Source organism: Dipodomys merriami, unplaced genomic scaffold (assembly GCF_024711535.1).
Source record: "Dipodomys merriami isolate MVZ:Mamm:240054 unplaced genomic scaffold, mDipMer1.0.p SCAF_13, whole genome shotgun sequence".
Taxonomy (NCBI): domain Eukaryota; kingdom Metazoa; phylum Chordata; class Mammalia; order Rodentia; family Heteromyidae; genus Dipodomys; species Dipodomys merriami.
The window spans coordinates 33,200,786-33,225,202 of NW_027202604.1; the positions used below are offsets into that span (position 1 = coordinate 33,200,786).

The 24,417-nt window shown below is 41.2% G+C and overlaps 1 protein-coding gene across 5 annotated transcripts in view; it reads left to right on the forward strand.

Annotated features, from left to right (window-relative positions):
- Cntn4 (contactin 4) overlaps window positions 1–24,417 on the forward strand; it is a 793,681-nt gene that overhangs the window by 758,417 nt on the left and 10,847 nt on the right. For 4 of the 5 annotated variants that reach the window (XM_070018985.1, XM_070018986.1, XM_070018987.1 and 1 more), the window contains 9 exons: window positions 3,552–3,727; window positions 7,886–8,006; window positions 12,392–12,550; window positions 14,618–14,767; window positions 16,069–16,139; window positions 17,166–17,400; window positions 20,165–20,277; window positions 20,934–21,120; window positions 21,593–21,705. In XM_070018985.1, coding sequence (XP_069875086.1) covers window positions 3,552–3,727; window positions 7,886–8,006; window positions 12,392–12,550; window positions 14,618–14,767; window positions 16,069–16,139; window positions 17,166–17,400; window positions 20,165–20,277; window positions 20,934–21,120; window positions 21,593–21,705 — 1,325 coding nt within the window. The remainder of the gene's footprint in view (window positions 1–3,551; window positions 3,728–7,885; window positions 8,007–12,391; window positions 12,551–14,617; window positions 14,768–16,068; window positions 16,140–17,165; window positions 17,401–20,164; window positions 20,278–20,933; window positions 21,121–21,592; window positions 21,706–24,417) is intronic. The other variant, XM_070018989.1, reaches the window with a different exon arrangement.

Sequence of the window (24,417 nt, forward strand, 5' to 3'; positions counted from 1 at the left end):
TAAATAGGTAAATACATAAATAAATCTGTCCCAGATCCCTGCATGAACATGTTTCTTTAAGAGACATGCCAATGAAAAATATGAGTCAAATATTATTCAGCATATGCTTAGCTTGTGTATGTGGCCATGAACTCAACCCCTAGTACCAGAAAGAAGAGGGCAGGGGAGAGGAGGAGAAAAGAAAGGGAAGGGAGGAGAGGGCAGGCGAGGGGAGGAGAGGAGGTACCTATGAGACAATTTCAAATGTCTGTAAGATACGAACCAACTGGTTGATTGCCCAAGAGATAGGAGGAGATATGAGACAAAGATTTTTAAGAACTTGAGCCTGGACATTGGACTGGAACACCCAGAAGTTAGGTGTGTAAGCTCAGTGTTAGAGCCAGAACTTTAGGCATGAAACAGTTGTGGCTTGCTACCTGCCTAGGATGATCTGTCCATTCTTCTTGCAGTGAAGCCGTCAGAAGCACTTCGTACCTGATAGCAGAACTTCTGGACTTTTGCATTTAAAGATCTTCAGATGACTATATGTACAAAAGAGTGAAAAATGGCTCTGTGATACCCCTAGACTCAGACACTGAATGTTTGTGCATAGATACCAGTGTTTTTCAGCTAAATGAAGAGAAGCAGAATAGAGCAACAGACAATGTTTTAACTGTCCGGGTATCAGTCTTCTCTTGTGTTAAATAATGTAGTAGCACTTATTTGTTAGGAGTAAATGAAAGTCTCACAAAGGAAGGAACTTAGTGATCTTGGCTATTACTCTTCAGTTTCTTTTATGTGTGATATTCTTACAATACACAATATAGGTTTGACAGGTAAAAAAAATGAGGAGACAGTACATTAGATTTTAGACCTAAATTTCAAAATTAGTGTGTATCTTAACTAAAGGCAGACAGTGGCCTAGAGGAGTAGGCCAAGGCTTAGTTTAAAGTCCAATACTGCCACAAATAAGTAAAAATAAAAATAAAAGCCCATAAATATATGTTGTTTTAGCGTGGGATTATGTTTCAGTCTTCATTTTATAGACAAGGAACATCCAAAATAAAAAATGCCTAATGAATCCAGGTGCTGGTGCTTCTGCCTGTAATCCTAGATACTTAGGAGGCTGAGATCTTATCATCATAATTCAAAGCTAGCCAGGGAAGGGGAAGTCTGTGAGACCTTTATCTCCAATTAACCACCAGCAAACTACAAGTAGAGCTGTAGGTCAAAGTGATAGAGCACTTCCTTGAGCAAAAGAGCTCATGAACAGCACCCAGGTCCTGAGTTCAAGCTCCATAACTAACAACAACAACAACAAAAGCCAAATGACATAAATTCCAAATGGAGTGATTCCTAAATTTTTTCTTAGTGTAAGATTTGCCCTTACATCTCTCCCTCAATCAAAATTTTTTTAAAAAGCCACCTAGTCTATATCTGTTGCTGAGTGCTAGTGAATCGATAGATTTTTTATTATGTGGCTTACAAAGCTTCAGCCTTTGAAATAAGGGAATTTCTGTCCCATTAGGTGCCAGTACAAGTAGTTGACTTCTCATTTCATGGATGTCACTCATTCGATAGTAACTAAAAGCACATCATCCATTTATCACGATCTTTTCTTATTTCCAGAAAATAGAAAAAGTATATCCTACCAGTAGATTATAACCTTTTTAAGACAGAAACTTCCCTTCATAACAACCCTGAACTGTTTTCTTTCCAGAGTTGGATAAAATGATAGAAAAAAAGTGTGTTACAATTATTTTTTTCATTATACAGGAAATTTTAGTGGGCATGAGACAGTAAGACCCACTGAAAGTAGGTAGTTGAGGTGATAGATTGGGTATTACAAAATGTGTACATGTACTGAACTATCACATTGTACCCCATAAATGTGTGCAATTTCCCTTTGCCAGTTAAAAATAAAACAAACCCCAAATAAATATCTCATATGAAGTATAATCTCAAAATTCCCCACATGAGATTTTATTCTACTAGGTTCATTTAACAAATATCCAAATACCTCATAGCCTGCAACATGACCCTATGGAAGATAATTAATCATGTTCTTTTATTGTGTTTCTATGGGTTTTTTTTGTTGGTGTTGTTGTTTGAGGTTTGGGGCTTTGATATCTCTTATTTGCAATTATTTGCTTGGTTGGCTTAATACATAAAAATTTGTGAAATAGGGCTGTGCAGAGAATTCCATTCTTTTAGGCACTTGTATGGCTTTTATATTGAATTTTAGGCACTTATATGGCTTTTGTGTTGAATTCAATTTGCATGTTACTATTATACTCTCTGTCACCATTTATGAAGTTACATTATCTTGAAAAATCAGGATAGCTATAATGTGAGATGTTGGAGGACTAGAGTTTACAAACAGCCTCAACTAAACAAGCACGCTCCAACCCCACTAAAGCAATTATGTAAAGGTGATCTTAAAAGCTAATGAACACTTTACTTTTTAAAGAAGCAGTATGAATATAGAATGTTGTCAACGATGCTCACTACAGCATTATTTATTTTTGTCGTGAAATTTGCCAAAATGGCTACTAGTTCTACATTTTGTCAACACTGTAAGCCTAAGCTAGATGCAGGTGGCTCATACTTGTAATTCTAGCTTCTCAGGAGGCTGAAATTTAGTGGATGAAGTTTCAAAGCAAGCCTGGGCAAAGAAGTCTGCAAGGCTCCATTTCCAGATTAGCCCCCACCCCCCAAATATTGGACTGGAGATGTGGTTCAAGTGGTAGTATACCAGTTGTGAGTGAGAAAACCAAGCTGAATTGCAAGGCCCTTAGTTCAATTCCAGGTACTGACACAAAATAATAAAAAATAAATAAATGCTGTAAGTTGAAATCTCTGTTCTGCAGATTATTAAAATATAACGGAAATAGAATAAAATAAATCATACCTAAAGCAAGGAAAAGAGGAACATATTGTGAGTGCCATATTTTCAACCATGTAAAATAAAACAGTTGAAAAATGCTTAACAAATGATAGAGGGAATTATTGCTGAGGTTCAATACTATAAAGGACATTATATAGATATTTGGGGGGGGGTTCTTTTTCTTTTTCTTTCTTTGGATGTATTTTGTATTGTTTTCTCTGGTTGGATTTTTCTTTCTGAATTTTTTAAATTTTCCATGCTAAAACAAGCAACATTTTTACCACAGAGAAAAGGCCCAACAAGTTCCAATATATGTAGATATTTCTGTGGTTAGCTGAGATGCGACTTTAGTGAAACTGGAGAGAGAGACATGAAACTGTTTTTAAAAGAGGCTCTTTCAGAATAACATGCCAAAAAGGATTCTTTCAGCCATCATCTTCAGAAATCTTCCCTCCCTCCTCCCTAACTGTCCTGTGGTTGTAGAAAGGTATACTTTAATCTTTTCATATATTAAAAATGACCTCCTGCCCAAGTCCGGGCTTCTCGGATGACCAAGGTTTATGGATCGCAGCCTATAACATAAATAAAATAAAACAAAACTATACCCTACTCTTAAATTTAGTTTATTTCCACCAGAGCTCAAAGGCTTTGTCCTTAGTGCTGTTGTTTTTCTTTAACTCTCCAGATCCAACCAGGGTCATGGTCCCACCTTCCAGCATGGATGTCACTGTTGGAGAGAGCATTGTTCTGCCCTGCCAGGTGACACACGATCACTCGCTCGACATTGTGTTCACCTGGTCTTTCAATGGACATCTGATTGACTTTGACAAAGATGGAGACCACTTTGAAAGAGTTGGAGGGGTAAGTATTAATAACGCACAGGAAACAGGATACAAAGCAACTGAACTTCTTGAAACTGCTTCAGGGTAATTTCTGGAGATTAACCTGACAAAAATGTAGAAAGTCACTATTTAAGAATTGTTTTTCCTCCTCATGTTTATTTATTCATTCATTCATTCATTTATTTATTTACTTGAGGTCGCCTTCCTGGGGCTCAAACACATGACTTTATTTGCTCCAGGCTGGTGCTCTGCCCCTTTAGCCAGACCTCCACTTCCAGTTTTTTGGTTGTTCATTGGAGATAAGACACTGCTGGGGCTGGCTTCAAACCACAATCCTCAGATCTCAGCTTCCTAAGTAGCTAGGATTACAAGAATGAGCCACCAGCACCAAACTGATAACGCTTTTCAAGCATCTCATTTCACAAAATTTTGGGGTGTCAAAAGTTTGGCCCTGTGGGAGAATCATTATTGTATAGTTAGGACTTGATTTTAAAATGATGGTGAGGTTATTTATTATCTCCAAGTAGAATGAATCCAAATGCTTCAATTTTTTGAAATGCTTTACTTTTGATAAAATGTATATTACTGAAGATATAACAAGAAGAGGTTTAAACCTGAAAGCAATTTGGGTTTGCAACTATCATTCTTATAAATGATTTTCTTATCCTAACACAGCCCTACATTCCAACTAATAATAAAGATTCACTCTGGCTGCCAGTCTATTAGATAGCCCTAACCAAAAACACAAGCAGAATGTAAAAGCAGGGCTCTGAACTCAATAAGAATCTGATTTCCCCTTCTCAAGTTTGTCACCTTAGGTTGAGTATGAACAGCCTGAAGTTTACAAAGTATTACTTAATTGTACATGATTGGTCTAGCTATACTACCATTTTTATTCTTGCATGCATGCCAACTTTCTCAAGGAGTTTGAGTCACAGACATTAAAAACACTTTCAATGACTATTTTCCCAAGGATGGTATCCAAATGGTACCATCATTTATGGCATCAGTAGATATCTTGGTTCATTAGGGATTGTCTTTTGGAGTCTCAGGTGACACAATCTGGATGGCACTGTCAAAATTGTAACCTTTCTGGACCTCTATCAATTGGTTCAACTTAATAACTTAATCAAGTGAGAATACATGAACTAAGGCCTGAGCGTACGCAAGATTTCAAATTCCTTGAGATCAAAAACATACATAGTTCTGTGTTTAGCATAAAAGAAAGACTTGGTCAAATTTAATGAGGTAGTATGTGGAGGAGGGATCACATTGATTTAATAATAGTATAAATTATTATATTAGTATAAATAGTATATAATATATAATAGTATAAAAGTATATGCTAAGACCATTTTTCATAAAGTAAGCAGAATAGCTGGTTATTCTCCCATTTATTATCAGACAGGGGAAGGATAACAAAAAGTATTATCTCCTAGGATGGTAGGGGCATCTACCAATTTTAAATAGAGGCCTGAGGATCAGATAGGTAGCCTAGCCAAACAGACACAGTGGTTGCCACACAACACCAGGACTGAGGAACACCAGATGGAGAAACCTTACTGCTTACCATGGTCAAGCACTTTAATTCCATCTTCTGTGCCAACCCTTGCCTGTAGATTGGGTGCCATTTGCCTTTCTTTTTTTTTTTTGGTCAGTCGGTCGTGGGACTTAAACTCTGGGCTTGGACGTTGGTAGGGACATAAATGTACTTCTTAGTTCTGGCTGTTTCTGAGGAGAAGTCTCTTTCTGTGAGGCTCTTACTGGATCCTGATGTTATTTTATTTTTTATTTTTTATTTTTTTGGTTCCGGTCATGGGGCCTGAACTCTGGGCCTGGGCGCTGTTCCTCAGCTCTTCAGCTCAAGGCTAGTGCTCTACCACTTGAGCCACTTCCGGCTTTTTTCTTTTTGCTTATGTGGTGCTGAGGAATGGAACCCAGGGCCTCAGGCATGCAAGGCAAGCGCTTTACCACTGAGCCACCTTCCCAGCCCCCTGATGTTATTTTTTTACATTTCAGTTTTGCTTGAAAGGTACAATTCCAGTCAAAATGTAAGACTAACTACAATTACATTCTGAGTGATAAAAACATGACATTGTATTAGCAGTTTTCTGTGCTCTGAAATATTCCAGCTGTAATGGTTTCTTTGCTATTTAAGTACCCAAAGTATAAAATAAATTATTGAGATCGTGGAGCTATTTTCATAGAACCTATATGGTTTCCATTTTAAAATCAATATGGCTTCCCACTTCACTGCCTACATCTCTCTAGCAATTTTATTTTGTATTTAAACTTCTCCTCAAGATCCCAACATGTGAAATTCTTAGGTAAAGAAGACTAACAATATTGATGACAGCAGTGGTGATGATGATGATGATGATGATGATGGTTGCTTCTTTCACTTGTAATGAACCTACTTATTGACCAAGCGCCTTATATAGTAGCTCCTTAATCCTCCCAGAATCCCTGTGAAATAGGTTAGCAATTATTTTTCCCATTTTACTTGAGCCGTTATAAGATGTGATCAGTAAATAGTGGAAATTGGACAGGAACACAAGTGTTATAAATAAAAGAAGTCTGTGATGATAAAAAAAAAATCACAGTTCTACTTGAATTAGATTTAAGGGTTTTTTTTGACGTGATTGTTTCACAAAGAAAATTGATCATGACCATCAATAATGCCAGTTTTAATTTACTCCATGCTTCATCGTCTATAAAAGGATTTCACAACAACATCCAGTCTCATTTGATTCTCACCACATAGCCCAGAAGGGGAGGCATCCTTCTTTTAGAGGTCAATAAACTAAGGCACAGACAGATTAAGAGATTTAGATAAAATCACACAGCAGGGATCAGCCTGAGACAACCAGGTATCAAAACTTTAGCTCTCCTGCAGTCTAGACTTCAGCCTTTCTTCTACTCTTTCTAATAGCAGCGGGAGATGCTGCCTCTTTCACCGCCCTTAGTAAAAGTGCATGTGGTGTGTGTTGTATTGAAACAAAAGAAAGAGGCCAAGAACTCAGTGATTTACAACAAAGATACAGAGAAGTCTCTTTTCTGTATCTCTAAGAACAAGGATTAGAGCTGATGATGTGGGTTCAATTCTGGCTCTGCTTCTTACAAGTGACTTTAGGTAAATCACCTAACTTCCTTGTCCTAGAGTTTCCTCATCTACAAAATAAGATAATTAGAATGTCTGCTTCCAAGGTTATTAATACTGCTGTATTACTCTATCTAAAATACTTGGAAAATAACAGCCATATGCAAAATATCACTAAGTATCACACATCATCATTACCAGTGGGAGGACTGACACCGTCATGGTTAGAATGGGAAAACATGGAAAGATTAATATACCCTAAATGTTCATCCTTTGTGGGAAGAAGTTAAGAAGAGGCACAGCATTCCAAATCTAGCCTGTGGAGTAGTCACTTGTATGGGCAAGTGATCTCCAAACTTTTGATTAACAGAACTGTGAAACCAAATTCTAAGGTATAGAACCTTTTTGTGATACTCTGTGAAGGTATCTTCGTGTTTGTGAAAAATAGTTTGTTGGTGAGCGGTGCAGAAATGGTTCTGGGGGTAACTAGGCATCTATACTGGGATGTAATTAGACTTATTCATCTGCTAATCAAACATGCATTTGGCATTTGGAAAACAAATTAGCACTGTTCCACATTAGGTGATGCAAGATTTCCTTGGAGAGTCGGTCTTCATAATCCTTTAATTTAAACCGGAGAGCAATCAAAATGCTGGCTGCAAGTCAGGGTTATACAGGGAAATGTGGACTACTCCAAATATGGGTTCATTTCCCCCTTCCAAATAGGGAGCTCCAAAGTATCGGAATACCAGCACAGGCAGCTGGCTGAGGTCATGTCGAAGGGAATCAACAAGACTAGCTCAAGAATCACCTTATCTAAGTAGGTTTAAGTGCTTCCGATAAGGGTCTAGTAGACTCTTCCAGAGACCCAGGGAAGCCAGGCACCTGAGCTCTTGCCAAAGGTTGGCATTGTTTCTTGGGCTAACCTACCTATTTTTAATAGACCGTGGCTTGCATCGCTAATGTTTTTCATCAGCCAGTGTAAAATAAATCCATTAGTCACAGTGTCCTTCATGTGATAATGCTATTTAGAGCTCATTAAAAAGTAATCGTAGCCACTTTCCTCCACTTTATCAGCAGGATTCAGCTGGTGATTTGATGATCCGAAACATCCAACTGAAGCATGCTGGGAAATATGTCTGCATTGTCCAGACAAGCGTGGACAGACTATCTGCTTCTGCAGACCTGATTGTAAGAGGTATTGAATTGTTTTTTGGTCCTTAAATATTTTGTTGATATGTACCCTAGCAGAGTTCTAAAACCCCAGGGGTTTAAAATTATTGGAAAAAAACAAACAAACAAACAGGCAGAAGCTAAGCACGCAAACAGTGGATAACAGCCAAGAGAAGTTTCCTGCACACATATTTCTCATGCCGGATTGTCAGACAATGTACTGAGCAAATCCAGTTCCTTTACCCTAAAAATAAATCCTGTCCATGCTCCAATTGTTGCCATTGAAGTTGATACGATGTTCTAGAATAACTTTTGATCAGCAAAAGCATATACTTGTATATGTGTGTGTAGGTCTTGGGGCTTGAACTCAGGGCCTGGGTATGGTCCCTGAGTTTTTTTGTTCAAGGATAGCTCTCAACCACTTGAGAAACAGTTCCACTTCATGCTTTTTGGTGATTAACTGGAGATGAGAGGCACACAGAGTTTCCTGCCTGGGCTGACTTTGAATCATGATTCTCAGATCTCAGCCTCCTGAATAGTGAGGATGAGAGGTCTGAGCCACTGGGGCCCAGCAAAAGCATCTGTGTTAAAAGGGATCCATCCAGCTATACCATGTGGGGGTTTCATCTAGGTTAAACCTCATGGATTCTTTTTTTTTTTTTTCCTTGGGGTCCAGTCGTGGAGCCTGAACTCTGGGCCTGGGCGCTGTCCCTCAGCTCTTCAGCTCAAGGCTAGCACTCTACCACTTGAGCCACAGCGCCACTTCCGGCTTTTTTTTCTTTTTGCTTATGTGGTGCTGAGGAATCGAACCCAGGGCCTCAGGCATGCAAGGCAAGCGCTCTACCACTGAGCCACCTTCCCAGCCCCCACACGATTCTTTAATCCACTAGTAAAACAGTAGCCTAAGTAAATCGATCATTAGATTTTTTTTCCCAGTTTTATGTTCCCCCCCCCCCCGCCTCCACACAAATTTACAGGACTACCCAGGTTTAAAAATATGGTTTTGTAGGAAAATAACCCCTGATTGACTGAGACATAGCAAGTAAGGTTGGAGCTGGTGTCAAAATTAATATTATGAGACGTTCGTGAGTAACTGCTTAAATGGCAGTACGTGGAGCTAACAACAGACACCCTGAGCAGACGCCATGGATCATATCATGGTCATATCATATTCCAAGCCATACCAAAGAAATGGGTCAAAAGAACTGTAAATGGACTTTGAAGAAATATTTTAAAGGGAAAGGAAAAATCTTAATACTCCAGGCACACGTCTGACCATTCCTATGCATTCTCCCTGGTTCTCTGAAGCATTAAAAATGAAGCGACATGGGAGGTGTGGCTCAGTTGGTAGAGTACTAGCCAATGAGCAAGAGCATCAAGCACCAAGTTCAAGTCCTAGTCAAGTAAGCCTGGGGCTGTATCTCAGTGCTAACACATCTGGCTAACGTGCATAGGGATTGGGTTCAGTCCCTAGACCACAGAAATACTAAAACAAAAACAAACTCAGAACAAGAAAATAAACTCCCGGCTCGCAAGCTGCTGCTTCTTTCTCAGAATCCTTGGCAAAGGAGCACATCTTTGGAGTCCACTGCAGAACTTAGAGCGCAAGGAAACTTCTTTTTTAAGTCCGGAGTTGGAGGCAGGGTGAATCTGAGTACGAAGGGACCAACAAAACAATCTTACTGCGACCTCCGCAGAATGTGGGGAGAAATGGGAAGGGATTCGAAACTTAAAGTCAATATCAAGAGAGGGTAAACAAAAATAGCCTCAGGACTCATACGGTTACCTTTAAATGACTTATCACACCTTTCAGTTAAGTTGCAAATAGGAGCCAGAAAAAGGGGGGGGGATTGCACCTAAGTGATCGTGCCCAGAGAATAACTTACAGAAATCTGTGTATTTCCATTTAAAAAATATATACCAGAATCAGTCTGCTCTCCCGTTGGGGACAAAAAGAATTCTGTTGCTAGAAATTTATCTTCTATTTAATTAGGATAATGTTCAGATCAGCAGTTTAAGCACCAATAAATTACACTAATAAATATTTAAATCAGTAATACTTGAAGTTCTTAAATGATATTGTATACTTCATTTCACAGAAAATAACATTGAATGCCAAGAGGAATTTGCTAACGCAGTCTAAAAGAAAATCTAGTTGCACCGGTTAATAAGGCCAATAAATTAATATGTCGTTTAAAACCATAATCTTTTGTTTTATCTCTTCCTTCTCTGACCTTGCAGCTTTTCCGCCCATTAGGTAGAGAGAGGAGGCAGAAGTTTGCTTTACTACCCTGCAAGACAATTGCATAGTTGAAAATGGTGTAGCATAGAGTATGGGTTCTGGACCTGATTTGTCTTGTGCTTATTTATTTTATCTTTAGCTATGTAAGGGCCCCCAGAAATTCTCCCTTCCCTGAGCCATAGCATATTCTAGCATGCAAACACTCGTTCCTTTTGCTATTGCCTGAAACAAAAGCAAACAAACAAAAATCTGTGGGACTCCGACAACGTTATATCATGTTTGTCCTCTGATATTTATCATTTTGAATTAATCATCTAAATGAAAGAAACCTTCTGTAAATTGGAGCTATACATTTGATGGGGGGTGGGGTGGGTGGAAGAAAAGTTTGTTTTTTTTAAAAAGCCAAACAATAGCCTGAAACTCCTCTCTTTTCTCCAGGGACCAAATCTACACCCCTGCATGAAGGGTGGACCACAAAGATCTCACATGTATTCTTTAATGAGTTGGGGAACAAAATGCTTTTCCTTTCATGGGACTTTGATTCTAAAGGCCACTACAAAGCAGTGTCCATAAAGAAAAAGGGTGCAAATACTAAGTTGAGAAACTGGTTGGAAAAACACAAACAGGAAGAATAGCTTATCTTCCTGGTGTATATGGTAATAGGGCTCCCCAAAGACCAGGGGTTACCTTGGCCCTCCCCAGGTGACATCAGATTGTCATGCTGAAATGTCACCATGGACAATTAATCCATTCTAGCATACAGATTTGCAGACATTTTCACTCAGGAGTGGGAAGGAGAAGCTAAATTTAGTCTCACCTGCAAGTCTACAAAAATGATTTGGCGGGGAGGAGAGAGAGAGAGAGAGAAAGAGAGAGAGAGAGACAGACAGACAGATAGAGAGACAGAGAGATAGAGAGAGAAACAGAGAGAGAGAGAGAGAGAGAGAGAGAGAGAGAGAGAGAGAGAGAGAGAGAGAGAATATGAATATGGTAGAGCATCATGTAGAGTAAGAGTAAATTCCAGAAGTCTTCCTTTGGGAAATTGCCACTTACTCCCTGCCCCCCCTCCCCACCACCCAGAGGTCTGTCTTTTCTTCCCCTGTCACTGGAACGTGACACAGTTAGGAGTACTTGTCATCGCTGAACTGTGCTTCGCAAGTCTCTCCTAGGACTCAATCCTTTGATCCATCTAATGGAAATGAAATATCGTTTGAATTGCATTTTGCTGACTGGCCAGAGCTTTCCATGTGGAAAACTAGGATGGCTTCAGGACTGTTGTCTTCACTTGCCTGTTACTTTCCATCTTTCCATTGCTTTATGATTTCTGATCCTTTAGTTAAGCTGGATTTATTCCCACTTTCAATGGTGGAAGTGCATGGACAGAAACCATAAGCATCAGGAGCCTGGGTAGAAAAATACAAGCCTGACTGACAGGTAGAAACCACATAAGAGGGTGTCCAGACCCCGTCCTAGCTTCAAAATTGCGTTAGGGAAGGGAGGGGCTTATGACACTGGCGCACTGGCTGTGGTCCCAATGGTGTGTCTTGCAGAGATGGATGGAGGGGGAGGGGAGGTGGACGTTAATAATTACAAGTGCAGCAGAATGTGCAATGAAACCCTGTCACACTCCAAACCTTCAAAGCTACGCCTGCTCTCCTGTACATCCTCCGTGAGAGAAATGCCCATTTCCAGCCGACTGTAATCTTCATGTAATCAGAGGCGATGCCTACCTTCTGTCATTGCTCTGTCCCCAGACACAGTATGTCTGGCCCACAGCAGAAACTCGTAAATACATGATAAATGGAGACATGAATTTGAGCCTTTTCGGTGCCCCAATATTCTCGCCTAGCATTAAAACGAATATTCCACTGCAATGCTGTTTACCTAATAGTATTTCCTCCTAATCTCTGAGCCACCGAGAGAAAGGGACACGCCTCATTCCTCTCTGTAGCTTTAGAGTCCAGCAGAGCTGCTGGAAGTCAGCAGGTGTTCAGAAAAGAAGATGATTGAGTGATGATGATGATGATGATGATGATGATGATGATGATGATGCATGAGTGGATGAATTAGTGTTTAAGTGAGTCAGCTCCCTGCTAAAGTGACTGGATCATACACACACACACATTTGAACCCCCCGCTTTGGTTCTAAGAGTCTGGCTTTTTCCCAGGTCCTCCTGGTCCCCCAGAAGCTGTGACCATTGATGAAATCACAGACACCACTGCTCAGCTTTCCTGGAGAGCTGGGCCTGACAACCATAGTCCCGTCACCATGTATGTCATCCAAGCCAGGACTCCGTTCTCCGTGGGCTGGCAAGCAGTCAGTACAGGTATCATATTGGAGGCTGGGTGCTGGTATCTCTCTGGGTCTTCTGGAACTCAGCATGATGGACAATAGCAAAAGCTAAGGGAGATCTGAGTGGACACAGCTCCCAAGAACACCTATGGTTATGTCTCCAAGACCAGTGCTATCTGTACTGGCATTTGTTGTATGTTTGCTTCCTTACCAGCTCACATTTAGGTATTTGTTTCACTCATCCTAAACAAGAGTATTGCAGATGCTTAGGTCTGCCATGCTGGTTCTGTTTGAACTTAGATTTCAAATTGATTCATATATTAATAAAATGCACGAGTCTGCCTATTATCTGAGATTATCTGTGTGTATCACTGTGGTAACCTAGGGAAAGGTAGTGGTGTGTGCGATCCCACAATCACAATCTTGGGAGAATTTTTTTTTGGTAGTACTGAAGTTTGAACTCAACACCACATGCTTTTCTAGGCAGACACTTTATCACTTGAACCATAAGCCGGCTTGATAGTCAGACTTCATAAAGTTTATACATAACTTCCCAGAAAACAGTATCTAAAGAATTTAGAGAGACTATTGACTTGCTATCCCATTTTTTTTTCAGATTGATATATTTGGGAATGCTGAGATGTAAGAAGTTTAATCTGTTTTATAAGTCTAGTGCCTTTATAAAGCCATAATTATTAGTATCACTGATATTTCCATCCTCTTTCTCTTTCAAGTTATTTATTCTACATACTTAATTTTTTTTAGTGCCACAATAACTTCTCTTTGTGGTTTCAAGTAATTCTTTAATCATTTCCATCTCTGTCAATATTTTATTTTTTTTCACATAGATTTCCTCTAAGGAAAAAAATTGGACAAATCATTCCTGCAAGCAAGATTCACTGGCCTTTAGTTCCCAAGGGAAGGCCGGGTGGCCTTGATGTCTTGAACTAGAAATAAATGGAGTGAAAGACCCGATTTCATATAATTTACATAATTGTATATGATGTTAGCAACCTCAATTGTTTGCTCTTAATTTTAGCTTTTCAAACATCAGAAATGGCCAGGGGCTAGTGGCTCATGCCTGTCATCCAAGCTACTTGAGAAGCTGAAGTCAGGAAAATCATGGTTTCAGCCAGCCTTGTCAGAAAAGTCCAAGAGACTCCATCAATCTGGGCCTGGTGGCACGTGTATGTTATCTCAGCTATGAAAGGAAGCCTAGAATTGATGTATCTTGGTCCAAGTGAATGTCTGTGAAGGAAGCAAGTTCCTACCTCAAAAATTAGCAGTTACAGACATGGCTTGCTGGCAGACACCTGCCTAGAAAGTGCGAGGCCCTGAGTTCAAACCTTACCACTGCCAAAAAAGAAAAGAAAAAAACACTTCAGAAATGAATAGGTTTATGTATTTTTCTCTGTATTTACCTACTTCCTGTTGAATCACAGAATAATTTTCAAAAGAAAGTGAAGAAAAATTTGGAAGTCAAGACCACAAATTCTAGTGTTGACTGTACTAATCATCAGATCTTTACATACTTTCATTTTTCTCTTCTAGGAGCATAATGAAAATAAAGGTGTGCCTGACAATATATGAAAAAAATAGGAAAGCATGTTAGGCCATCACAATAATGATTATAGTCAAGTAGCTTACGGCCTTTGAAATGAGTCTTACATCATCTCCCTGTATCTGACTTTAGTATATTATTAAACATACAGAGTTCTGGGATTACTTCACTGTAACAGAAGTTTTTATATCTATGGTCAGCTACCTACCATCCCCTAAATGAGATAATGATGACAATGATTAGAGGGATAGTTGGATATATAGATGGAGAGATAGAAGAATAGTTGGGTGGGTGGATGAGTAGATGGACAAATGGACAAATGGAAAGATGAATGGATGGGTGGATGGATGGATGGATGATGGGTGGATAGATGGATGGAAAGGTGGGTGTATAGGTGGATGGATGGATGGATGGATGATGGATGAATGGATGGATGGATGGATGGATGGATGGATGGATAGGAGGGTGGATGGATGGATGGTGCCTGCATTTGTTTTCTGGGAATCCTGTGAAACATTCTCACCTTCTGATTTGTTTCAGTCCCAGAACTCATTGATGGGAAGACATTCACAGCAACAGTGGTGGGTTTGAACCCCTGGGTTGAGTATGAATTCCGCACCGTGGCAGCCAACGTGATTGGCATTGGGGAGCCCAGTCGGCCCTCAGAGAAACGGAGGACAGAAGAAGCCCGTGAGTAGCACCCAGGATGCACATCGTCCGCTGTGGCAGCTCCTGAAATGTAGGAAGAGACCTTGCATTCTTCTGCTCTTTTAGCCCCAAGTGAAATCCAGATTCACATTCCCACACCCATCCCCTGAAATCATTGTAAAACTCAGAAATCATAGACTCAGCTTTATTGAATCCACTAGTGTAGCAAGAAATTGTCTGTGCTTAATTCTTTCATGTCTGTCTTTGTTTGTTTTTTAATTTGTGTTACCAAAAAAAAATCATGAATGGCAAAGGAAAACATCTTCAGGCATGTTCACTAGGTTTTTGTTCCAGATGCTAAGACTGAGAACATCCTGCGAAGAGCTTGAATAAAAACAGGGAGAGAAAAATGTTACCATGCATACAGGTAGAAGGCAAATGATTCTTGAAAGCATAACAAGATCTTAGGCAAATCAGAAATTGTACATTCCTTTAAAAAAAAAAAAGTAAATTCAACTAGCTATGTCCTTGGCTCTAGCCAAGGGGAAATACCCACCGATGAGGTACATTTCCCAGCAAAGACATTTTTAAATTCTGCCTTTCTGTGAATCTTTCCATTACAGGAAGACATGGCGAACCCCGTGCCTGCTTTCCTGCCCTGTCCAAAACAACTACTTAATTAAATGCACTCAACCCCCCTGAGGAGGAAATGAGCCAGGTTTCCCCACTTTTACAGAGAAAACTGGGGATCCAAGAGGTTAAGCACAGGGAGCCAGGGGTCAGCCTATGGCTTCTACTTGCATCAACACCCAGCCACAATTCTCCTTCTGAGAAGCCGTTAGCCCCGCCCCCCATCCGAGTAGCCTGCTACTTCAGAACACTGCTGCCTTGCTCCATTCTGTCTGTGCTATGTTCACTGGCTGTTAACATTGATCTGTGATCCTTTTCTGTGTGCTCTCGCGCCAACGAGATTGTAAGCTCTTTGTGGGCATAGTTCCTCGTCTTTCCTATGTGTGCCATGACATGGTTAATAAATGACTAAACCACGATTGAGGACCTACCAGCACATCTCAGTCCTTTCTTCTTTCCTGGAACCCTTTGGTCTCTAGGGATAGAGCTGAACAATTGGTAAGATAGGCCAATCCCATTGGTACGTCCTTGAGTGGGAAACAGGTAAAGAATAGCCATCTCCTTGCTACATTTTGCTTCCCTCCAGAGCATGCCCAAAGTCCCTTGCTCACGCTGTTTCTGAGCTCTATAGACAGAGATGTAGGAGTCCAAGTATCCTGGCCCTCACTCACCATTACCACCTGATGTAACTTGTCTTTTTGTCTCCTGCACAGTCCCTGAAGTCACACCAGCTAACGTCAGTGGTGGAGGAGGCAGCAAATCTGAACTGGTTATAACTTGGGAGGTAAATGAATGGCAGAAGAGAAGGGACATATATCCTGTCTAGGCCATGTTGTTATTGTCCGCCATGTCAAATATTATTTCTCAGAGTTAAAATCCATTAAAGTGCCAATATGTCCTCTCCCATAGCTAATGGCTAGCAGGACATAAAGGTGTTGGCGCATGCATTGTCAAGGCAAGTTTTAATTTCATACATCACAGGAAAATAAACTATCATAAAAGGGAAGATAGCACAACAAAATTTAAAGTCAAGTTGAGAGAAAACCAGTAGGGTTTTTGCTGTTGTTGTTGTTGTTTTGTTTTTCTTCCTGAATTGCTCCCTGACCAATTGATTGAGAACGTCTGCCAGCAATAAATTCAGCAAGCCAGCGTGATTTCCTGGCGGTTGGCTTCGCTACTGGATTATGAGATATTTCTTTAAATAACCTGGAGGAAGGCTCATCACCAATTTATTAAAAATTGATTTTGTGAGAGGAGGTAGGAAACACCAAAAAGGGTCTTTAATGTGTTTGAAAATTTCTAGACAATCACTCCAGAAATGAAAAGCTTTCCCATAGCCAGAGAGCCCGCAGTAAAACAAACCCTCTCCTCACACACAGCTGAGCTCTTGGGGTGCAGAGAGAGATATATCTCACATGCACCACGCTGGTTCTTCCTTCCATGAGATCTTTTGTCTACTTGGCAGTTGGAGGAAGATTAGTATTTGTGCATAGTAGGAGCATTCGTTTTTAAGGGGCTCACTTGTCTACTTAATTTATTTCTCTCTCTTTGAGGTCTTTAACAAGAAAGAAGGAGTGACTTTATCTAAGCCAAGCTTTTCTTTCTTTTCCCCCCCCCCTTTTAAACTCCCTCCAATCTAACACCTCACAGATACACAAGGCAGACTGAAGGCCAAATTTAGAAGACCCTTGACACACCCCTAAAGATGCCTGTAAAGGAACGGAGACCAGAGTATTGGTGGGAAGGATCGGCAGTGTTGGCATCTGGTCACGCTCTGTTGGTTTCTAATCACCGACTCTTCCTTTCCCAGACGGTCCCTGAGGAATTACAGAATGGCCGAGGCTTTGGCTACGTGGTGGCCTTCCGGCCACATGGCAAAATGATCTGGATGCTCACCGTCCTGGCCTCGGCCGATGCCTCCAGATATGTGTTCAGGAATGAGAGCGTGCGCCCTTTCTCTCCCTTTGAGGTGAAAGTGGGCGTCTTCAACAATAAAGGAGAAGGGCCGTTCAGCCCCACGACGCTGGTGTATTCTGCTGAAGAAGGTACAGCCCGCGCTACCTCCACGTGAATATTCCTTCCGTGTGCAAATGGTCTGCCTTGTAGGACAGGCAACAAGTGTCAAATACAGAATGCATGTCAACTGAAGGCATATTCCCATGTGAGAAAAATATATTGTAAAAAAAAAAAAAAAAGTTCATTATCCACTACCCATCTCACAACTCTGACCCAGAGTAATGGTGCACACCTATAATCCCGGTAACTTGGGAGGCTAAGATGGCAGGATTGTGAGTTCAGGGCCAACCTTGAAGAGACTTCGAAGCCAAATTGGGCTGTCTAGTGAGATTGTGACTCCAGAACAGGAACAAAAACAACAAGCAACTTAACATAAAAACACAGAATCTCACATTACAAGTGCCACAAAGTTCGTGTGTGTGTGTGTGTGTGTGTGTGTGTGTGTGTGTGTGTGTGTGTGTGTGTGTAATGGTATCACTACTTTGAAAAGAATTCTATTTTACACCTTTAGATGAATGTTCTTAGTCATACAGCTTACCCTAACTGACTAGAGAACAAAGCCGACCGACTAGAGAACAAAGCCGACCATGGAACTGCACATGCGCACTAAGCCACTGCCAGACATACTGTCATATGGTTCACATTTTCACATATCACTTCCTCTTCCATGATGTCCTCAGGAAGCCTCGCCTACAGCCTGCATTGTTCTTGGAGTTTGTTACTGGATGGTGAAACCATATGAAAGCATGTGAAAGTTGAGTTATCAGTTGAGGGTTAATGAAGAAGTAATTCATTGTTGTCCCCAGTAGAGAAATCACCTCCATACATCCTGCCCCATTCCCTGCCTCTCTGTCTCCTCATGACCTCTTGCTCTTTGCTGCATAATCCACGTCCAACCCACCTCCCAAGGATGTGCAGCCCTCCCAGGGCATTAGCCCTTTGCATGGGCATCAGTTTGTCTTGTTGCCTTCTTGTCCACTCTGAATTTCCATTCACCCTCCAATCTCCCCTTGAACCTCTGAGGCCTTCTTATAATTTGTAGAACAGCTGAATAGAAGAATTGCTTCTCTTTCTTCTCATTCATCTGTGTTGTTTACTAGCATAGCACTTACAAGGTTTATAGAATTTTCCTATCCCTTTATTATAATTCTGCTCTTACTGTATTGTAAATTTGGAATTTTGGTTGGATGTGTTGGTGATGGTCTGTTTCCTGAGGATGGGTCATTTGTTTATTTATCTATCCGTCTAGTGTATAGTGATTTTAATACATCCAGAACTAATTGACACACACATAGACTCTTGAATAGTGATGGGTTGCTAGAGGACCCTTTGTCCAATATTTCCTGGTGTTTGATGTGCAATCCAGAAAGAGTAAGAAGCTGACCGCAAATGAGGAACTTCAAAGCATCAAATAGTTATGTCTTGCTTTAATCAGAGAAAAATCAAGCTATCAAGTACAAGATCTTATAGATGTCATTGTTTGCAACATGGCTATACTAGGTTTCTCTCTAAGTAGACCATTGAAAGGAAAGTTTTGCATACAAATTATACCCAGCTCTGGCTGAAATCGGAGAAAAAAACAATTGAAATGTGTAAAATTGTCCAGCCTTCCCTTTGCAGCTGAAGACACCGATATGTGATTGTGTAAATGACTTGGTCATGATTATAGACACTAATGTAGAACTAAATACCAAGGTCTCTTCAATTGTAGTCAAATTGTGTGTCTGTGTCTGTATCTGTGCGTCTGTATGTGTGTGTGTGTGTCTGTGCGTGTCTGTGTCTGTATCTGTGCGTCTGTGTATGTGTGTCTGTGTGTCTGTGCGTGTCTGTGTCTGTATCTGTGCGTCTGTGTGTGTGTGTGTCTGTGTGTCTGTGTGTCTGTGCGTGTCTGTGTCTGTATCTGTATCTGTGTGTCTGTATGTGTGTGTGTCTGTGTGTCTATGTGTCTGTGTGTCTGTGCGTGTCTGTGTCTGTATCTGTGCATCTGTGTGTGTGTATGTCTATGTGTCTGTGTGTCTGTGCGTGTCTGTGTCTGTATCTGTGTGTGTGTGTGTGTGTGTGCGCGTGTGTCTGTGTCTGTATCTGTGCGTCTGTGTGTGTGTGTATCTATGTGTCTGTGTGTCTGTGAGTGTCTGTGTCTGTATCTGTGCGTCTGTGTGTGTGTGTGCTGGCACCAGGGCCTGAATTCACGACCTTGAGTTCTCCCTCAGTGTTTCTACTCAAAACTGCCATTTTTCCACTTGAGCCACATCTCCACTTCCTTTTGTTTTTCTGGTTAATTGGAGATAGGAGTCTCAGGAACGATTCTGCCCAGGCTGCCTTTAAATCATTATTCTCAGAACTCAGCCTCCCCAATAGTAAGGATTTCAGGCAGGAGCCACCAGCACCCAGCTTAACGCAATCATTTGACTGTCATTTTCCTTTACCTCTCTCATTTTTACAATCCAGTGGCCAGGACTATTCCTTATGACAAATACAAATTCAATTTGAAAAGATCTGTGTTAAAAGATCTGTGTGTCTCCTTGAAAAGGTGACCTATAATTCTGGTCCTGGGTTACTTCAAATCCATTGACCCCCAATTTCAGAATCCAAAGACTTTGGACAAATCTCTTCACTGCCACCCTCCTCTTCTCACCCCTCTTCCCTATCCCCACCATCACCCCCACAGAGAGTGATCCTTGCTCCCCTGAAAATGGAGAGTTGGGCTTACAATCATTTTCTTTATACCTTTTATGTCATATTTGTTCTGACACAACTGAGAGAATAATAACTGCTGCATTCATTCATCCGCAGAGCCCACCAAACCACCAGCCAGCATCTTTGCCAGAAGTCTTTCAGCCACAGATATTGAAGTTTTCTGGGCCTCTCCCCTAGGGAAGAATAGAGGACGGATTCAAGGTTATGAGGTAACAAAGAGATATGTGTCTTAAATCCAAACCCCTCAATGACCCCTCTGGGACACATTTTGATGGAGAAGAGAGCCACACTGCCATACATGGGCATTTATTTCAGACGCCTGGCTTCTAACCCAGCATCAGTGGACACGGTATCGTCTCAGCCGTGTGTGAGGATGTACTTTGCCTGTGTCCCACTCCAGTGGCATTTTTTTCAAAATGTATGTCATTCTGAGGAGACTTTATTACTATGGGTAAGGCCCCCAAGTGTACACACTTTTTTTTGTTCTGTTTTGTTTTGTTTTTGTCAGTTGTGGGGCTTGAACTCCGGACCTGGGCATTGCTCTTCAGCTCAAGGCTAGCACTCTACCACTTTAGTTAGCCATGGCACCACTTCTGGTTATCTGGTGGTTAAGTGAAAAGCCTCACGGTCTCTCCTGCCCAGGCTGGCTTTGAACCTCAATCCTCAGATCTCAGCCTCCTGAGTAGCTAGGATGACAGGCGTGAGCCACCTGGGCCTTGCTACACACCTCTTTTTGTAATCCTGCAATCTCTGTTCATGAATTGAGACCTTGCACAGAAATAGGATCGCTTGGTGACATTAGAAATATTCCTCACTGAATGTGTTCTCCAAGACCTTTTGTTATGCTTTGTTTTAATTTTCTCAGGTAAAATATTGGAGACATGATGACAAGGAAGAAAATGCTAGAAAAATACGCACAGTTGGAAATCAGACATCCACAAAAATCACCAACTTAAAAGGCAGTGCGCTGTATCACTTGGCTGTCAAGGCATATAATTCGGCGGGGACAGGCCCTTCTAGTGCCACAGTCAATGTCACCACTAGAAAGCCACGTAAGAGCAAACCTGCTCCCAAGTATTTGGGGGGTGGGAGGGGAAGGGGAACAGATTCATCAAACGTATCCTAAATTCATTCTTTCTCCCCCACCCCCCATCTAGCAGGGATCATTTGCATACTAATTGGTGTCATTATGTGGATTCAAATTCACCTTAGCATTTTAACTGAACCTTTTAGAATACCGTGTCAAACTCATTGCTCCAGAGGACAGAAAGATAAATGTTTCCCTCCTCCCAGGGAAGGGCTACTTCTTTTAGCTATAAATGTGAGGTGACCAATTGAATCTTTTTTCCATTTGCAATGTGGTATCTTGTCAGATTTCAGTGACCTTGAAGACACATATTAGTGCAATAGCCCATTAAATTGCCTCTACTCTTGAATTCTAGTGAGGAGAGATTCGTCAGAATCTATTGAGATTTAATAATGTGTGACTTCGTATATCTTAATCTTTTTTTTTTTTTTTTACAGCACCAAGCCAACCCCCTGGAAACATCATATGGAATTCATCGGACTCCAAAATTATCCTGAACTGGGATCAAGTGAAGGCTCTGGATAATGAGTCAGAAGTAAAAGGATACAAAGTGGGTCATTTCTTTTTGCAGACACACCTAGCTCTGCTGTTAGTAGGAACCATGTTCTCACATGAATCATATGATCCATGATCTTGTGTGTATTCCCCCCTCCCCCAGCGATGCTTTCCTTTTCAGGAATCTCTGCTCTACACTACTTTGGTCTGTTTCATCACTACCTCCTGAAATCTGACCAGGATTTAAATAATCAACCATGCCAGACAGCTTTCCATTACCATAACAGATCTCTGAGATAATCAGTTTAGGAAGAAGAAACTGATTCCTAATGTTGGAGGTTTCAGTCCACAGTTGTTTGGGGCCTAGAGTAAGAAGACAGGACATCATGGAAAGGAGCCTGTTGTAGAGGAAATCATGGCGGCTAGAAAACAGAGAGAAAGAGGAGGAGACCAGGGTCCCAACCTTCTTCAAGGACATGCCCCCTACAAGGCCACAAACCTCCCCCTGAGCCCCAGCTGTTTGAGGGGTTCACCCTTTCCCAATAGTACCATGACTGGGGGTGAATTCTTTAACTCATGGCCTTTCAGTGGGACACATATGCTGCCATTACTTTAGCTATAATGTTAGGCCCAGGTATCATTATTCAGAAACACTGGGGTTGAGTCTTTACTAAATCCTGAAGAACCACTGCTTTGTTCAGTCTTATATCAGTTATCTTTTTCAAATCAACAATACTAACTTCCCAGTGTTACTATTGCATCATCATTTTGTTCATATGTTTTTGTTGCTAAGAGCTCTTCAGAACATTTGATTACCTCATTTAATCAATACGGCCTTGTCTTTAAACAGAAAACAAAAAGAAAATGTGTGTAGATTTGTGGCATTCGGAGCACTTTGGCTACACTACCTCCAAACCAGGGACTTAAGCGCAGGAGATCAGTTTCTTGATTCTCCCACCTGTACTAGACTAAAATGACAGACACTGTGGCTGGAATTGTTTTCCTCTTGTTTTATTTTCACTAAGTACTTGTAAAAAAGGGTTTCAATTCCAGAAGTCAGGTGATAAGTACCATGCCTGTTGATCAATATCACCCCTTCTGTCCTTCTCTCCTGATACATTCTGGCTTTGTGCTGGGAGTGGTTGGCAAAGCTGGAGGCTGGCTGGGCATCAGCTCTCTCTCCAGGGGGCCTGTCCACACAGGTCACTTGGGCTTCCTGAGTGTGCCCGTCTCAAGGTAATCAGACATCTGATAGGGTTTTTTGATTTAGATTAGAAAAAAAAAGAGTCTGTGTGTGTGTGTGTGTGTGTGTGTGTGTGTGTGTGTGTGTGTGTGTGTGTGTGCTTATATGCACCAATAGTATGGCTTGAAGGTAGGGCCTCACGCCCTTGCTTCTCTTTCTTACCCATGGCTGGTCTCTACCATTTGAACCTCCAGTCCATCATTTTGCCAGTGAATTGGGGATGAAGCCTCACAGACATTCTGGCCTGACTGGGTGCAAACCATGATCATACAGTCTCACTCCCTTGAGGAGCTAGGACTACAGGCATGAGCCAGCCATACCCACCTGCCAGTCCCTTTCTAAAACAAAGGATGAAATGCTACTATGAGTCCATCTCAGATTCAGAGATGGGGGGAAATCTACCTTTTGATGGGAGGCTGTTGTGCACAGAGAGAAAGGATCAGGTGGCAGCCATATTTGTGAACCAAAGAATATGTTGAGAAGATGGTAACTAGAAGAGTGACTCAAAAGCATCTATCCTTTCTATCAATCAATCTATCTATCTGTCTGTCTATCTATCCATTACCTACCCACCTACCTACCTATGTCTTATCTATGAAATACATATATTCATATATCTCTGAAGAGAGATATATGTATGACATGCCCAGTAGAGGCAGGCTGGGTAGAAGATGGAGCCAACTAGAGAGTATAGGTAGCCACCAGGAAGTTCCAGCTATTACTACTTCCTTCCTGTTTGTGTTGGCTTCTGAAAGAGGGAGCGCAGAGCCTCAGATATTCTAGTAATATGCAAAAATATGGCAGAGCCAAATGGACCATTACGTAAAACCTACCCATTTAAAATGTTTGGCAACTCACCTAACTTTGCTTTGATTTGCATGTGAACACCATTGGAGGCAATGCTGGTCAGGCTACATAACCCTGGTAGGCAGTCTCTATTCAGTTTGCAGACTTCTGGCTTTTATCTACAGAGATAGGGAGAGCAGCAGACAAGCGCTGGTTACAGAACCTGGGATTATTGGAAAGGAAGAGGGAAAGCCAACATTGGGCTTGGAGTTGGTAAATTGGTGGTGGAGTCTTAGATAATTAATTAATGGAATTAATGAATGGGACCAGAGCAGGACGTGAGAGCGGGGACTGGTTATGCTTCATCCACATGGCACAGTAACCTGTAGTCCACAGGGAGAGAATCACTTTCTAGCCCATTGCAGTCTTTTTTTTGAATCTTCTTTTTGTAAGTGTTTATTCTATGGGGTCTGGGTATGAGCTAGGTGGTAGAGGAGTGTGTGCCTGGCAAGTTGGAAGCCCTGGGTTCGATCACCAGGTCCCTTCCCCCAGAAAACTCTTCTGGGAGGATCATCTACTAGCATGAAGACATAGGAGACCCAACACCTATATTCTAGTCTTTTACTGTGATGTGTCTTTAAATAAATATGTTTCAATATCCTGAGACTGCTTACACCCTTTTAATAAAGGGGAACTTCTAGTGTTTTCATTTTCTATCATCCTTTGCATATCTGATCT